The sequence below is a fragment of the Aspergillus luchuensis genome, chromosome 5 (assembly GCF_016861625.1).
Source record: "Aspergillus luchuensis IFO 4308 DNA, chromosome 5, nearly complete sequence".
Classification (NCBI taxonomy): Eukaryota; Fungi; Ascomycota; class Eurotiomycetes; order Eurotiales; family Aspergillaceae; genus Aspergillus; species Aspergillus luchuensis.
The window spans coordinates 4,233,670-4,249,687 of record NC_054853.1 but is presented as its reverse complement, the minus strand read 5'-3'; the positions used below and the strand labels follow the sequence as shown (position 1 = coordinate 4,249,687).

The window sequence follows — 16,018 nt, the reverse complement described above, 5'->3', positions numbered from 1 at the left end:
AATTCAAGCAGTTATCTCACTAGCATCTTTATTCACATATTACACTTATAAGACATGTTCATATTCGCGAATAGTCCCAATGTCTACGTTGATTAGCCCTCATTACCCTAGTCGCATGGATTGTCTGCACCAATGGATCTACTCACATAATATGAACTTCTTCCAGAATGAAGAATTCCCCCGGAACGTATACAAAGGATCCTAAAGACTGTACCAAACACAATATCTGAGGATTAGATGAACAGCTTAAGTTGTCAAATGCTCTTTTTCCCACTTGCATTATTTTGAGCATAGACGGTACGGCGGCTAACAATGTGATAACCCATCAACCTAACAAGGCTGTCTCCTCCCTCGTCCAGGCGTCGATTGGCCACAACAAAGCAAGGATTACAATCCATCCAAAAAGGCGGCGCAGCATCATGCAGCTACAGCGGGCTATGCTTCTCGCACCCCGCACTTGAAAACAGAGATCGACTTAATATATGAGCTTCCCTATTCCACATATCCAAGTATTCAACAACCCAATCAACCCACAGAGAATGCTACTACCACCATGGCCACCACACTCTGGGACCCAGACCGCATCCTCCAAATCACCAAAGGCCCTCACGATCAAGGCATGTTCTGTCTTGGTCGCGCGCGCTCCAGATACGATAGTCGCTGTCGCTGGGACATCCCCTATTCAGACTACCAGAGTATCCGGGAAACATTAAGCCAGCTGGCTAGGAAACTGCCACACGAGATATCAGACGACGAGCTGAAAGAAATAGCTGAGCGGGGATTATGTGATTATCATTGTGGCCAGGTGCACGAGGTTGTGTCCATATGGCATGATACCCTTGCCAGTCTTCAGAATTTGTACTCGCCGTATAAAGACCCGGGGGAGACGCGCAATACAGTATTTGACGCACTTCAGACCACGGTCAAGAGATCTGGCGATTTGCTCCCACCAGAGGAAGATAGCTCGGCGGAGGACCTCGCGGAATATTTTGGGGGCCATGTGCACGAGCACTCGGAATTGGTAGAGGCGAGGAAGCAGCGGGATTTACAGACTACGCGTGAGAAGGATTTGGAGATTTGTTTGGCTCTGCTGAAAGAACGTTTGGCTCTGTGCGAAGAGAATGATCGTCTGAGGGAACAAAACTGTGCACATCTTCAAGAACTGCTGGGAGAAGTCAAGGCCGAATTGTCCGATGTGCAGGGCAATAACAGCATACTCACATGTACCATTAGTGATCTGCAGGGTGCGTGCGATCTCAAGATGAGACAGATAACTGAGATCACGGCTGAATTGTCAAATGTGCGAGACAACAATAGCAGTTTAAAAGATGCCTATGAAGAGATGCGCAAAGAGGCCGATGACAAGCAGAAACAGCTGAACGATATCACAGCCGAATTGTCAAATGTGCGAGGCAACAATAACAGTCTCAAAGATTCCAATGAAGAGATGCGCAAAGAGATAAATGGCAAGCAGGAACAGATCGAAACTATCACCTCTCAACTTGCCAGCGTGTCGACAGACTTAGACAGTACTACGAAAGAATTATCAGTCGCTTGTGAAACGAAAGAGAAAGTCCAGAATGATCTTCACGCCGCACTCGAGGAAATCAGCAATCTCCAAGCCCAGCTTACTGAGATTCAAGTACAGCAATCCACTACAATCTGGTGCAAGATCAAGCGTTGGGTTCAAGAGAAAGCTTCATGTTTATCTCGTGATAGACGGAGACGTGGAATACGGGATGAAGACGAAGAGGTTGCACTTGCTCCTGTTAAACCGAGTAATCTTGGTTGAGTGATATCTATACATCTTTAGGGTATATGCTATTTTGATATGAGGTTCTGCTCTTTATTCAGCATCTGTTACCAATTATACTAATTAAACAACTAATAATACTAATCCACAAGGATACACTCAACCTGCCGCATGTATTTTTCTTTTGCTAAAGCCATAGTACTTATTTCACCGAATCAATTCCACATGACGCACTGCTTACTTCTTCACTATCGGAGCCTTGCACCGCCCCATCGAAGATCTCCAGATCAGCGTGTGCCCGATGCGCATGCCTTTCCAGATGATCCGACGCAGCCGTGCAGCCAAGAAAAGACGCGAATGCTAACACGAAGTGTAGAGCATCAGATTAGTTCAATGCAGCAAACCCATGTCAGACAACAATCCACGCATTGTAGTACAAAGCACTATTATGGTTGATCTTCCCAGTGACCCTAAGCTTATGACGAAGCTCCATTACGTACAATGCCTCTAGGGCAATCATTCACTCTGACAAATTACCTCAAAGACTACTACTCGGTCCGAATAATTTACGAATTCCCTCAATCTCTTCTTACTACTTAGACACCTCAATGAATCAATTTAAAGCAGCAGAAAAATTCCATAACATCCACCCAGTGGAGTGGAGAATTGTGTCTCGAGCTGGGTGTTGACTGATAACGTTGTAGCGAAAGGGATCAATTTCCACAGGGACCAGACCCATCGCAGACCCTTTGTATATCCTGAGACCGGGCCGATAGAGAAAGATAGCATACAAATTTGTGCTTATGCTAATTAATAGTGCTTTATGGATTGTGCACAGTAAGTGAAGGAAACTGTGCTGCCTGGGTGGACAGACTAAGCAGTGATGGATGATATGATGTGGGCCGGGGTCTCGTGTCCACTTAGTACGGCTTACCCTGCATTATCCACGTTTTTGTAAGAATGGACGGGATCTACGATGTTAACTTAATAATACTATGTGCAATGGAAAGGGGTCATGGGGTTACTGTTGGTATTCAGAATGGGGTTTGGATGGCATGTGTGCTTCGTAATCTTCGACCTTTTCTTTTTCTTCAATGTGTCTGACATGATCATTTTCCTAATTGTGCTGAATAAATGTATACAACTGAGTCGGATTAAGAACTTCAGGCAATACTACGCGGATTCGTATCAAATGTCTGATAGGCATACTTGATTAATGTAATTAGACCCAAGAGCTGTAGCTTATAATACACCGCTACTAGCTGACAAAGAATTATCGTTGATATAACCAATTTTGTATTTCCAATATCCATAATTTCTCCGGTCAGAGACCGTATCCGGCACCCGGTTAAGTATCAAAAGAAGGAATGGTCATGTCTTAAACTAAAGGGAATAAAAATCAATAAATAGAGAACATAACGGGTCCATTAATCATGTTCGCGTTGCCGGATGCGATCGCTATGTCTGACGAGCTTAGCAGACCGTGATGTACAGACCGAGACTAGATGTTTAGTTAGCAGTAGTTCACAGAAGATGTCACGGGATACACTTACGGAGAGGGGTTGTAGTCCTCAAAGAAGTTGAGGTAGGTGCTACCCGCCTCCTTCATCTCGTAGCTGACAGTCTGGCCAGCCGGGCACGAGAAAGTCGAGATCAGGTAAGAGTTGCCAGGCGAGAGGGTGAAGTCGCCGTAGTCCTGCTTGACTCCAGGAGCGTTGTTGTAGGTAGTCGACTCGCTAGCAGCAGAGTCGAGCTGGGAGAAGTCAACCTTGCCGTCTCCGCTGAAAGTGTAGTCAGAGGTCTCGAGCTGATCCTTGGTAGGGAACAGGAAGATCAGACTGCAGGTCTTTCCAGAGTCCGAAGAGGGGATGTCGAAGTTGAAGATGGTCGAGACAGTGGAGGAGACGGTGCCGAAGTACTGGGTACCATAGGCGGTGTCGGGAGTGGAAGAGTTGATCGGGACGATCAGGTGAGGGTACTCATAGTCGCCAGAAAGATCGGTGGGGCAGCTGGCAGAGGAAGACTGAGTGGGCGTGCCAGAAGGCTGAGCGCTGCTGGGAGACGCGGAGGTCTGGGGGTAAGAGGGGGTGCCAGACGGCTGGGGAGCAGGAGTTCCAGAGGTCTGAGGGTAGGAGGAAGGCTGAGGGGCAGGAGTGCCAGAGGTCTCAGGGTAAGAGCTCTCAGAAGGCTGGGGAGCCGGAGATCCGGAAGGCTGAGGAGCAGGGGTCTCAGAAGGCTGGGGGACCGGGGACTCCGAGGACTGGGGGTATGAAGGAGTCTCCGAAGGCTGAGGAGCAGGGCTTTCGGACGACTGAGGGTAGGATGGAGTCTCGGATGGCTGAGGAGCAGGGGATCCCGAGGGGGCCGGCTGTGAACCAGCGGGAGCAGAAGACCCGGGTCCAACGGGAACCAGCGGAACAGTAGTCTCTCCAGGAACAGAGACCACAGGAGTAGACTCAGCGCCACAGTAGGTTTCGGTCACATAGACAGTCGTCACCTGCACGGCGCCGCTCGACTGGGGACCAGGACCGTAGGGCACGGAAGCACTGGAGGCAGGACCACCAGGAACCCAGCTAGTCGATGCACCAGCGCCAGGGACACCTGGAGCGCTGGAAGATGGAGCCGGAGCCGGCTGGCTGGACTGAGGGGCGGGGGTCGAAGCCGGAGCAGAGCTGGAGCCAACAGAGCCAGCACCCGAGCCCGAGCAGGAATCAGCCGTCAATTTGATGTTCTCGCAGCCAGTGACGGAGGAGTTCTCAGTGGTGTAAAGGTTCAGTTCATTGTTGTCGCCAGTTTGGCAGGCAACAAAATCGGCGTCACCGTTGTACTCCAGCTCACCAGAAGAGGTGATGGAGAAACCCGACATAGGAGATTTACCCAAGTCACACTGGAACTGTGTGGTCTCGCCTGTCAGGGATTTGTGGTTAGTAACATACCCGGTATAATTCATATGTGGATAGCTTACTAGTCACAACACAACCACGTCCGCTGCTGTCAGTGATGCCACCGTTGGAGTCAATGCAGAACTGGGTTGCAGGAAGTCCACCACCGATGCGGTTCTGACCATCACCCAGCTGGCCAATGGTGCCAGAAGCATCACCAGAAGCTGTCAGGTGGAAGCAGCAAGAGTCGCTCCGGCCAACAAGGGCATTAGCCCCAGCAGCGAAGGCTGCAAGGGTCGCAACGTTCTTCATACTTGCAAAAGCGAAAGTAGGCGACAGCTAGAAAGCAAGCGAACGGATTGGGGGCGATGTAAGGATAAAGATTGTTTTTGGAAGAGTTATTGGCCGGGGTAAACTAACAAGCAAGCCGAAAAACCCAGGGTACGCTCAATATTTATAAACTATAGTGGGTACATAAAAGGCACGTCATGGGCAATTGCCGGTGGTAAACCGGACAGAGTCAACACGCATACCTCCACAGCACAGCAGTTCGAAAAAATAGAAACAGACATTCAGCCAGTTGCATTGCTTCTGCTGGACTGGCAGTTGACCATGGAAAAGAAACATGGAGGGCCACTGTTGATCCCGCTAGGCACCACCGGACAGCGAATAAACAAGCTGCAAGTTGTCCGACAACGCCGGGCCTGGAAGCTTCGGGATTGAAGGAGCAATGAAAGCAGACGTCATGAGCATTGGGCCTTGTGGAGGGGGCAATTCTATGAAAAACACCCGATCTGGAAGTTGGCTGTGAGATAGAAGCGGTATCAGTGGCTCGGGCGATGCAGGGCACAAGCCAATTGTGGACCCAGCCCCATCGAGCAGCCTTTGGATCGGCCGGGAACCCTGCCCTGGTCAAGACCTTCCGGACTCATGGACTCAGGCGGGTTATTGCGAGTCCGGTGGCGAGATGGCAATGCCACCCACGGTACAACACGCCATTCAGCCATACATAGCGAGCATTGTTGTTATCCATACAAGGAACATGGGTAGGACACCCACGGGCCTGCTTCTATTCATAATCGCTCACAGCGGAAAACCGGGAACGCAAGGTAAGCGACAATGCTCTATGCTCGACATAAGCAATCAATACTGAGTGCAAGTATCAAGCATAGTCCGCGTAAGTCCGGAGGGATGTGGAGGGGGAGCTATAGCCACCATCACGGCCTAACAACAGGGAAGGATGGGAATCCTGGGATTAACCGGGGAAGGGTGCCTTGCATTATGCTCAGAAGGGCTTGGACTCGAAGCATATACGACGTGCAGTGCGGAGTAGGGGGATGCGGTTGACGTTGACTCTTGCCTTGGATGTGTTGCTTAGGAACTCGGTGAGCAGCTTTGGATCTCGCTTGGGAAGCAGCATAGCCCGCGTAGCAGCAGTACAGCGAGCGACTGCATGTCATGATGGAATAATCCTTGGCATGGTGGATTATTGATGAGTTGATTATTCGATGAGAATAGTCATTAAAATGGAGATGAGGGACTATCATTCTACTCTTTGGGAAAGTCGGAGAAACCCGGCAGAACCCAGTCCACCGGGAACAATAGTAAATCCGTATTCGCGGGTGGGGGATGACGCCAGCCTCGCTGGACTTCCTCCATCCAGCTTCCATGAGGCTTCCAGGATCCATCGTCCTATTCCTTCTCTCGTCTGCCGGCAATACACCACCCGAGCCACTGCGCCACGTCATGGGGAATTCTTACTGACCCTATGCCTGGCTCGCTGCCTTTCCTTCCCGAGGAAGCAGAGCGGAAAAAGAAACTGAATATGAACCAAAGACCGGTTCTAGGCAACCCTGAACAATAACCAATCTGCCTCCATGGGACAATGGTAGCAGCCATGGTTGCCTAAGTATTTACCCAAACGATAAGGATCAACTGTGTCAACAAACAATACACAAACAGATATACTATGAGCCGTACATATATAGAAACAACCTGGTCAATGGCAACACAATCCCAGGATTCCGGCCTGACCAGCCTCGTGTCATTGGCGTCCATCTGACAGGTGGGCAACGCAGCCCTGTTGGCCGCCAGTGCCCTATAAGCTTCGCCGGCATCTGGATGGCTGCGCGATCGATTTCAGTCTATACTCTTTTAGCCATTTTTAATATTACTTTCCTATATTATTATTCTCCATTACATCTCCGGAACACGATTAGATTCTCCGTCGCGCTTCTGCAGTGCGTCGTAAGTAAACCCGCCCCATCCTGGCTCCATGCTTATCTCCCCACCTCAGCATTTCTCAATCTCTTGAACATCGAACTCTGGTTCGAACCATATAACCAGTCCATCCTGAAACACGACTTCTCAGTCAAAGCAGTCCCATTGGGCCTTTCGGGGTTCCCTATCACATTTTCACTCTCTCACACCCTATTCACGATCCTCAAAATTCCAACCTCATCAAAAGCAAAGCCGTTGAGAACGGGGCACTTTGCAGAAAAAATCCCCGCACTGCACTCTGTAGAAGCTTACGTACACCCTCACCTAACAACGGTCAATCAAGGTCTAGACAGTTGGCTAGAATCCACCTAAACTCTGATCCCTTTCTACTCTGTTAAGTGAGTTATGTGCTGGCCCACCATCCATGTGTCCAGGATGGGCAAACGAGTGGGTTATCCCTCGACCTGTTCGATTCCAGACCTTTACAGTAAACCAGCAGCACAATGCTCCGAACAATGGACACATCCACAATTCGAATTTTCCACGATTTTCTTCCCCTCTCTCTCTACCCTACATTCAGTCAAGGATCGGTCCGACGGACGGACGGACGGAATAATGCTTATGCAAAGCATTCTGTAAACGATCCAAATGACAAGACACAGATGGATGCCTGCAGGACTCGCAAATTTTGATTTCGTCGGACATGCCGGGGTTGGACAACAACCCCAACATAGCTTAAGTTAAACCAGTTAACAATCAATTAGTGATTCCCTTGACTAACAATAATGTAATGCGCACGTCCACCAGTGTCTCACACGATCCAAGCTGGTTGAGTTGAACTAGAGCTGTCAGAATCAAGTACAGCACATCATTTCCATGTCGATCTTCATTTTAAAGTCCAGCTGCCCAGTCTTGACCTCATCGAGTCCCTAAGCAACCAACGATCGATCAGGCAGCCCAGATCGACTCTGAAATTATAATGTAATAGAGCAGTTTCCTTTTTCTGGGCCAAACAGCCAGCTAGCCAGTGTGTATCTGACGTAAATAAATAAATAAATAACTACTTCATCAAGTAATGGATGCTGATCACTCAAATCCCTAGGATCTTCGTGCGGTCTGCCCCGATAACCATTGAACTAAAAGCAGCCATCAATGATCTGTTTATGATGTAAACATTATTATGATGCTGTGAAACCCTGTCGCGTCTTTTACCTAGCGGGAAAAGAAGTCATGGAGGGGAAAGGAAAAGCTCAATTTATTGTTCACATGCTGAACAGATAGATGGATGGACGTTGCTTGTAAAGCCACATAGATGAACCACTGGTTCACACTTGTGGCTGGCAGTCTCCGTGCTTATTGAATTGGATATCAGGTAGTATCTGGGTATCATTGATAGATGCTTAAATGCGGAGAAGAAGCGCTTATTTCTACCCCATCCCATGGGAACTGGACATAATGCAGAAGTCTTTACGTTATCCAGGTACATGGTTCAGATTGGACCTAGACTATTGCCACAACCACTATTACAGAGAGTTTGAGGAGGTTCATGGTATATATATGTGTAGTATGTCGAGGGTGAAACGTAACCATGTCTCCATCTGTAACTGGCCGTAAGTACTCAATTGAGCCCAATACACCCAGTAACGGAAGCACAGTCAGAGAGCCCTATTCTTCATTCTTGGACTTCGAACTTTGAATGACGATACCATGGGAAAGCGGTATAGTCATGCCAAGGTAAAGACTACCTTGGTTTCGGTCCTTTCTACGGCGCAATGGGAGAATGAAAATGTCGCAGTATATGCATAGGTGCATCGGTATATATTGGGTATCTGTTTGGGTTTCGTTCTATCTGAGTCTTACCTCATGCGGGCAGCCTTGAACCTGCTCACCCGTTTGGGCGCATCCTCAGTCTCAATTGGCACAATTTCCGGCTCCTCGCCTACGAAGCCGCCATTTTGCTGGATCATGCGGTTGCGGATCTTGTAGAACTCTGTTGCAATCTCCTTCTTATGCAGCTGCTCGTCGAGCTCATCGGGCTCTGGTGCTACTGCTGGACCTGCTGGGGTCTCCCGTTCAACGAGCGTATCGGCAAGAATCTTCCCCTCGGGGCCCCTGGGTGTAGGGTCTTCTTGCTCCACGATGTCGGAGATAGGCTGGGAGAAGGGCTTGGGTTCCGCTGGTTTCGCAGGGAACAGAGGTAGAGATGGCCCAGTGGTAGATGTCTCAGTCTTGCGTAGAGCCGAGCGAGGTTCGGCAGGTCGAGAAGTGTTGCTAGGTTGGGTTGTTGACGCAGTGGCGTCTTCAGTTGCGTTGTTGGTTTTCCGGGCACTCTTGAACCGGGATACTTTCTTCGGGGCGTCACTCTGCACAGATTCTTTCCGAGCAGGTTCTGTGCGTTCAACAACAGCATCCTGAAGAACAGGCACGTTAGACTCTCGGACCGGAGCGACCTTCTTCTCCACAACCGGAGGCTTGGAAGCCGGAGCGATGTCGAGTTCGTCAGCAAAAGCAACCTTCTTCTTCGGTTTCTTCTCTTTGACTGGCTCGCTACTCGTGTCTGCCTTATTCTCGACACGAACAACACTGGGCTGATCTAAGTCCTGCTTAATTTCGTTCGGAAGCGTTTGCGTGTCTTTTCCGGCATTCCACATTCCCCGAGCATTGAGCTTTTCCTCCAGCTCGCGCATCTGACGGTGATAGTCTTCGCTCAAAACACGCCTAGTGCTCCTTCCGTATTCGTCCTCCTCTTCATCTTCGTCATCGTCATAATCATAAGCATCATAGTCTTCATCGACAGAAATATCACTTGCGTCTTCGTCCAACTCAAGCTCCGCCACGACAGACCCGACTTCGTTCAGACTATACTGGAGCATCTCACGGCGTAATTTAGCATCCTCCGGAGACTCGTCGACTTCCATAACAGGACGCTCGCCATGAATTTCGACGGTCGGGTCTAACGCAGAGCTTGTCTCCTTGGCATCGCTTCCCAAAGATTTGGCGGAGGGCTCCTCGCTGGCGGATTTATCGTCTTTACCAAGACTATCTGCGGAAGACGCCTCCTCCGTAGTCTGAGTGACTTGCTGAGACGAGCTCGATACTGGCGTATCGGCCTTAGCCACATCAGGTATATCCTTCACACCAGCCTTCTTCAAAACCTCCAAAAGATCGGTGGCCTCGCTGCCGGGTGTGGTTGTCTTGCTCGAAATAATGTCGCCATTTTCATCGAGTTCTTCGAAAATCTCAGTCATAGGAAAGTCCGCCGTAGGTTCCACCGGTAACCGATCTTGGGAGTCGAGCGCGTACAGTTGATCCTCTGCCGCACGTAGCCGTTTCTCTATAGTCGACGCATTTTGCTTCACGTAGTCGATTCGCCTCGTTACTAAATCAACCGCCTGTTGCTTGGTTCGCGTCACGCCTTGTTTTTCTCCCAAAATCACTTTGACCTCCTCTTCATTGACCAAGGAGCCACCAAAGTCGCGTCCTACTCGGAGGTAGTCATCCATCGTCGCATCGTCGTCCAGCTCGTTCATCTCGTCTTTGAGGCCATCGTATTCGGCCTCCCACGTCCTCCAGTGGTAGAGGGAATCTTGTAGCTTCGAGATGTTCCCCTCGAGTTCGAGGCGCTGGCGCTCCAGCTCATGCAGGCTGTTATTTGGGACGCCCATCTCTAGAGTATGCTGAGAGATATCTGGGGAAAGCAGCCGCTCAGTAGGAGTGTAAAAGTGCACTAGGAGGGGGAGAGTCCGGACAGAAAGAGAAGGAAGGCGGCGGCAAAGAAAAAGTTCCGCCGCGGAACAAGAGCGGAGAACAGAACATGATTGGCCCGTGCACGCAGCTGGATTATCAACCTTCCATGCCACTGAGGAATCACCGTCAATTGTTCTTTCTCCCAACCTGTCGCGTGCCTCACGTACTGTGCTGTCCAGAGCCTCTTTGAGCTGCAGTGACCCTCAAAATGCCTCCTGCTCGTGATATCATGGCTCACCGGGGGGATGACGACGGTAAATCTACTTCCCATGACCCTTTTGAATATACACTGACTGTCAGCAGAGGTGTGCCCTGTCTGCAAATCCTCGCGGTATCTGAACCCAGACATGCGATTTCTCATCAATCCCGAATGCTACCACAAGATGTGCGAGTCCTGCGTGGACCGGATCTTCTCCTCGGGTCCCGCGAACTGTCCTGTGGCAGGCTGTCACAAGACTCTGCGCAAGAACCGGTTTCGCAAGCAGACATTCGAGGATATCAATGTGGAAAGGGAGGTGGACATTCGGCGCAGAGTGATGCAGATGTACGCCACGAGCCAATCCACTAGGCCCAGAAATGACCACTAATTCTCCTCTAGTCTCAACCGCCGCGAAGAAGAGTTTGATTCGAAACGAGCCTACGATGACTTCCTAGAACAACGCGAAGAAATAATAGCGAACCTTGTCCATGGCACAGATGTGGCGAAGACGGAAAGCGATCTGCAAAGATATGCTGCAGACAACATGCGCTCGATTCGCGCGAACCAAGCCCTCGAAGCACAAGAGGCCTCGTCCTTCCGAGAGCAACAGACACACGAACAAGAACTGGCACGTCTTCGGCGAGAGGCAGCTAGACTGGAATATGAGAATGAGCGGAAGGAAATGCTTGCCGGTCGAGAAGATGTCCTCAGTCGTCTTGCGGCAGGTCGACCTGGCGACGCAGCGGCTATCGCCCGCGAAGGCCACAAGGTGTTGCTCAAGAAATCTTCTGCTCGTCGTAGTGAAGAAGACCGCATCCGACAAAAGCAAGCTGCTTTGCGTAATTCCGATGCCAGGAAGGCCGGCCAGGGTGCCCTCACCACGGCGGACAGGGCAGATGAAAGTGGTGATTCTGGTCTGATCAAGGGTCTCAAGAAGATCAAGACGCCCGAGCCTGAAAAGCCTTACGATCCTTTTGGTGGCCTCATTCCCAACAAGAGGGACTATTATACTCTGCGCGACCATTACCCGAACAGCTACCTCGACCCTATTCGCCAGGACACTCGTATGCAGGCCGGTGGATACGACCTTCAAGAATACTACTCGCGTACTCTGATGGAGGCCTTTGCAGGTCTTGGGTGCTTCATTGATGAGGAAGTGTCCAAGCGAGAGGTTACAAGTACGATGGGTATTTCCAGACCTGTGGCTACTGAAGGTGCTGCCTTGGCGGCTGTCTCAAGTGCAGGCGCTCCAGAAGCCAGCTCCTGACCTATGGTTATGATTTCTGATTCCCTCTGCTGATAGAGCTTCTGGATTTGGGTCGTTATAATATTGGTTGCGGCGTTTAGGCATTTGTGTTGCATAGCGATGGCGTTTTGTGACAGGTTTTGAGCACTCGGAAAAGCTATATGACTGAGATTGTTCAATTCGTTCAGGTCCAATAGGTATACAAACAGGTAAAGCTAGTACAAACCAATAAATTGCATGACAAAACAGAATAAATAAAACCGAACTAGGAAAAAGAAAATAGTGTAATGTACAACCGTCTAAATAAATACATGGGCTCACAATTTGCCACCAGTGATCTGCTCTCCCAGCTGCTTGACTCTGTTCTGGATGACGTCCCAGCGAGCGGTCTCGCTCTTCCTGGTCTCGTTGACAATACCCTGGACAGTAGGGGGCACACCCAAGTTCCAGATGTTCTCGCCCTCCTGGTGGTCACTGCGCCAGGCCTCGTTCTCACCCTCGGGGAAGACCCGCTCAATCTCGGCCAGAAGCTGAGCCTCTGTGGTAATGAAGTTCCGAGCATTCATGTACAGCTCTTGCAGGTTGTCTTGACGCTCGGCCTCCTTCACAGCCTGCTGGTACTCGAGGCGGGCCTTGGACTCAGCCAGGCGGGTCTCGCGGTCAGGATCCGGCAGCACGGCGGTATGTTTGGGTAGCATGTCCTGAATGACGGAGTTACGGGTCAACCGCTGGTCTTCTCTCTCAGGCTGGCGGAGGATACGGTCCCGACGCTTCTGCTTCTCCAAACTCCGCTGCATCATGGCCTTGTCCGTCCGCTGCTTTCGAGTGTGTAGTTCCAGGAGACCTTCGCGGAGGTTCTTGCGTCTCATCTCCGCCATGCGCTTCTTCCACTCAATGTATTCGGTATTGGGGTCATTGGGATCCAAATTGGTCTCCTTAGTCGGAAGAGGCGTCGCGGCATTGATGTATGCCTCTGTTGGCTTGTCCTTGCGGCGGGCCGGGAAGAGTTCTCGGGGGACGGGCAGGGTACCCTTGACGCGGGGCTTCGAGGGAAGATCGGGCTGAATGGGTTGAGGGATGTCGACGAAGTTAGGAGACTCGGGGCCGACCCGCAGACAGGAGGATGAGGTGAAGCCGCGGAACTGCACGGTGGCAGCCCTGCAATTGCGGAAAAGAGACATGGTGAACAGGGTCTGTCTGCTCGAGGAGAGGGGCGGAGCAGGATTGGTGACTAGTGGATGGAAGAAAAAGAATTGATAGAGACCAGGTAGCCGGTCTACTTCGGATCGAGGACCAGCACAGGGGGGTGAGATGGCTGATGGCCTGCGCGGTGCTATTGCGGGAGTCGAACGAGGACGAAGCGATTTTCTTGCGCCTGGTCCGTGCACCGCTTAGCTTGGCGCCCGCCTTTGGAGAAAAAAATAATTTCCCGCGCTTCGAAACTTTTTTCCTTTCTTTCTCTTCCCTCTTTGCGCTCCGCCATTTCTTTTTTGTGACACTTTATCTTTGATATTTTTTCATATTATTCTTCTTTGAGGTGCCTTGAGCGCTTACCTGCACAATGGGTACCTTTAAGAAGGAAGCCACTCGTAAAGAGCGGCAGGGGAAGACTGGAGATGGCATGGGGAACGTCCGGGTAAAGGGTGAAAACTTTTACAGGTTAGTATTTTCCTTACGACAGATGGTCTTGGATATGTGTACTGATTTCTGGAAGAGATGCGAAGAAGTTGAGGACCTTGAATATGCTCAAGGATGGTAAACCCCAACGTAACGCTGAAGGAAAGATCACCAAGGCTGCTTCGTACCAGTCTCGAGACGCCCCCGTCGCTAGGATTGAACCCAACCGTAAATGGTTTGGAAACACCAGAGTGATCTCGCAAGAGGCTCTGTCCTCTTTCCGTGAGGCGGTCGCTGAGCGTGCCTCTGATCCTTATTCCGTCTTGCTCAAGACCAACAAGCTTCCCATGAGCCTGATCAGAGATGACAAGGGTGTGAATGGGCTGAAGCAGCACCAGGCCAAGATGGCCATCGAGAACAACCCCTTCAGTGACACCTTCGGGCCCAAGGCTCAGAGGAAACGTGTCAAGTTGGGTGTCTCGTCGCTTGCGGATCTGGCTGGCGAGACCGCCAAGATGCACGACGCCTTTGTTGAGAAGTCGGACCATGCTACTTATGAAGATGGTACTATGGTGGTGAACGGTGATGATGTCGCAGTAGAGGAAGACTCTAGTGTTGCACCCATCGCGAAGGAGGCTGTCTTCCTTAAGGGACAGAGTAAGCGTATCTGGAACGAGCTCTACAAGGTCATCGATTCCTCCGATGTTGTCATCCATCTTCTTGATGCTCGTGATCCGGAAGGTACACGGTGCAAGAGTATTGAGAAGTACATCCGAGAGGAGGCTCCTCACAAGCACTTGATTTTCGTCCTGAACAAGTGCGATCTCGTACCTACAGGTGTGGCGGTAAGTCTATCTTCGCTTTCTTTCTCTCAATGCAATTTCCCCTTTTCCTTTGATCTACAATACGGCCCTTCGCCGTTGCCATCGCTAAGTCAAGGCGCCTCCTGCGACTTCATGTCGCGCTATTCGCTATGGGAGACTGTCTGTTACAGCTTTGGCAGATTGACGCTGGTCCGCGCCGACCTTCTTTCTGAAGCTAGGCTGATTGGTTTTCGTTTTGAAAGCCGATCGTTAAGGACCGAGCTGTGTTCTGTTTTTGAGTTGAGTCCTGCTTCCGCTCTTGAAGTGGCATCATAGCAGGTCTCTTAGTAACATTTCACACATCCTGTCATCATACTTTTGTTTTCTTCTTTATGTGTTTTCTTCTTTTACTATGCTAGACTCTGATAGCAACGCTGGTGTTCAGCTGCTAACGTGACACCAGGCCGCTTGGGTTCGCCATCTTTCTAAGGATTATCCTACCTTGGCTTTCCATGCTTCTATCAACAACTCCTTCGGAAAGGGCTCGTTGATCCAGCTACTGAGACAATTTTCTTCTTTGCACTCGGACCGGAAGCAGATCTCCGTGGGATTCATTGGATACCCCAACACTGGAAAGTCTTCCGTCATCAACACTTTGCGCAAGAAGAAGGTGTGCACTGTGGCTCCTATTCCGGGTGAAACCAAGGTGTGGCAGTACGTTACCTTGATGAAGAGGATCTACCTCATCGATTGCCCTGGTGTTGTTCCTCCAAACCCGAATGACTCTCCTGAGGATATTCTTCTCCGTGGTGTCGTCCGTGTGGAGAACGTAGAGAACCCTGAGCAGTACATTCCAGCTATTCTCAAGCGTGTTCAGCCCAAGCATTTGGAGCGTACCTACGGTATCAAGCGCACTGACGACCCCATCGAGTTCCTCAGTCTCCTTGCCCGCAAGGGTGGTCGCCTCCTACGTGGTGGAGAGCCTGATCTCGACGGTGTTGCCAAGATGGTCATCAACGATTTCCTCCGTGGAAAGATCCCTTGGTTCACTGCTCCCCCTCACAACTCTGGCGAGGAGGGCGAGAAGATTGAAGGTCGTGAAGGTCGCCTCGGTGAAATGAGCCGCAAGCGGAAGCTTGATGAGACCGCTCCTGAGGCTGCTGATACCACTGAAGCGGCTGAGAAGCAAGAGTCTGGCTCGGGAGATGAGTTCGAGGGCTTTGACGAGGAAGATGATGATAACGACTCGATCGCCAATCTCGAGGTTAGCGACGAGGAGAGCGGAGCAGAGGAAGATTAAACAGGAGATCTACTCTGAACTACTTTCAACACCCCGCGGATCGCCGATCCGCCCGTCACTAACCCATTGACCTTGGGCCCATGTCGTCGCCCTTTCAACCGGAGCGGAACCGACAGTCACGCCATGCCCGACCGATCATCGGGCCGCTGACAAAAAGCTGTATGGCCCACTGGCATCCTTGACGATGCAGATCGATCGGAGGTCGGAACGCCACCGAGCATATCCAGTTCAGGTCTGGTTTCACACGGCCT

At 50.7% G+C, this 16,018-nt stretch overlaps 6 protein-coding genes across 6 annotated transcripts; 3 read left to right on the top strand and 3 right to left on the bottom strand.

The window, feature by feature from the left end:
- Positions 1–553: 553 nt before the first annotated feature.
- On the top strand, positions 554–1,792 carry AKAW2_51397A (uncharacterized protein; the record flags this gene model as incomplete). The annotated part of the gene is made up of 1 exon (XM_041691321.1): positions 554–1,792. One exon carries the CDS (start codon positions 554–556, stop codon positions 1,790–1,792), a length of 1,239 nt encoding a protein of 412 aa, XP_041544818.1.
- A 1,434-nt stretch (positions 1,793–3,226) lies between these two features.
- On the bottom strand, positions 3,227–4,947 carry AKAW2_51396S (putative GPI anchored cell wall protein; the record flags this gene model as incomplete). Its single annotated transcript, XM_041691320.1, has 3 exons — positions 3,227–3,254; positions 3,307–4,660; positions 4,719–4,947. The coding sequence occupies 3 exons, from the start codon at positions 4,945–4,947 to the stop codon at positions 3,227–3,229; spliced, it is 1,611 nt and encodes a 536-aa protein (XP_041544817.1).
- Positions 4,948–8,711: 3,764 nt separating this feature from the next.
- AKAW2_51395S (prefoldin-like protein) lies at positions 8,712–10,520 on the bottom strand (the record flags this gene model as incomplete). The annotated part of the gene is made up of 1 exon (XM_041691319.1): positions 8,712–10,520. One exon carries the CDS (start codon positions 10,518–10,520, stop codon positions 8,712–8,714), a length of 1,809 nt encoding a protein of 602 aa, XP_041544816.1.
- Positions 10,521–10,810: 290 nt separating this feature from the next.
- TFB3 (TFIIH/NER complex subunit TFB3) lies at positions 10,811–12,068 on the top strand (the record flags this gene model as incomplete). Its single annotated transcript, XM_041691318.1, has 3 exons — positions 10,811–10,856; positions 10,906–11,146; positions 11,201–12,068. The coding sequence occupies 3 exons, from the start codon at positions 10,811–10,813 to the stop codon at positions 12,066–12,068; spliced, it is 1,155 nt and encodes a 384-aa protein (XP_041544815.1).
- Positions 12,069–12,364: 296 nt separating this feature from the next.
- AKAW2_51393S (uncharacterized protein) lies at positions 12,365–13,228 on the bottom strand (the record flags this gene model as incomplete). Its single annotated transcript, XM_041691317.1, has 1 exon — positions 12,365–13,228. The coding sequence occupies one exon, from the start codon at positions 13,226–13,228 to the stop codon at positions 12,365–12,367; it is 864 nt and encodes a 287-aa protein (XP_041544814.1).
- Positions 13,229–13,789: 561 nt separating this feature from the next.
- Positions 13,790–15,767, top strand: NOG2 (putative GTPase NOG2; the record flags this gene model as incomplete). Its single annotated transcript, XM_041691316.1, has 2 exons — positions 13,790–14,509; positions 14,931–15,767. 2 exons carry the CDS (start codon positions 13,790–13,792, stop codon positions 15,765–15,767), a joined length of 1,557 nt encoding a protein of 518 aa, XP_041544813.1.
- Between the last annotated feature and the right edge of the window lie 251 nt (positions 15,768–16,018).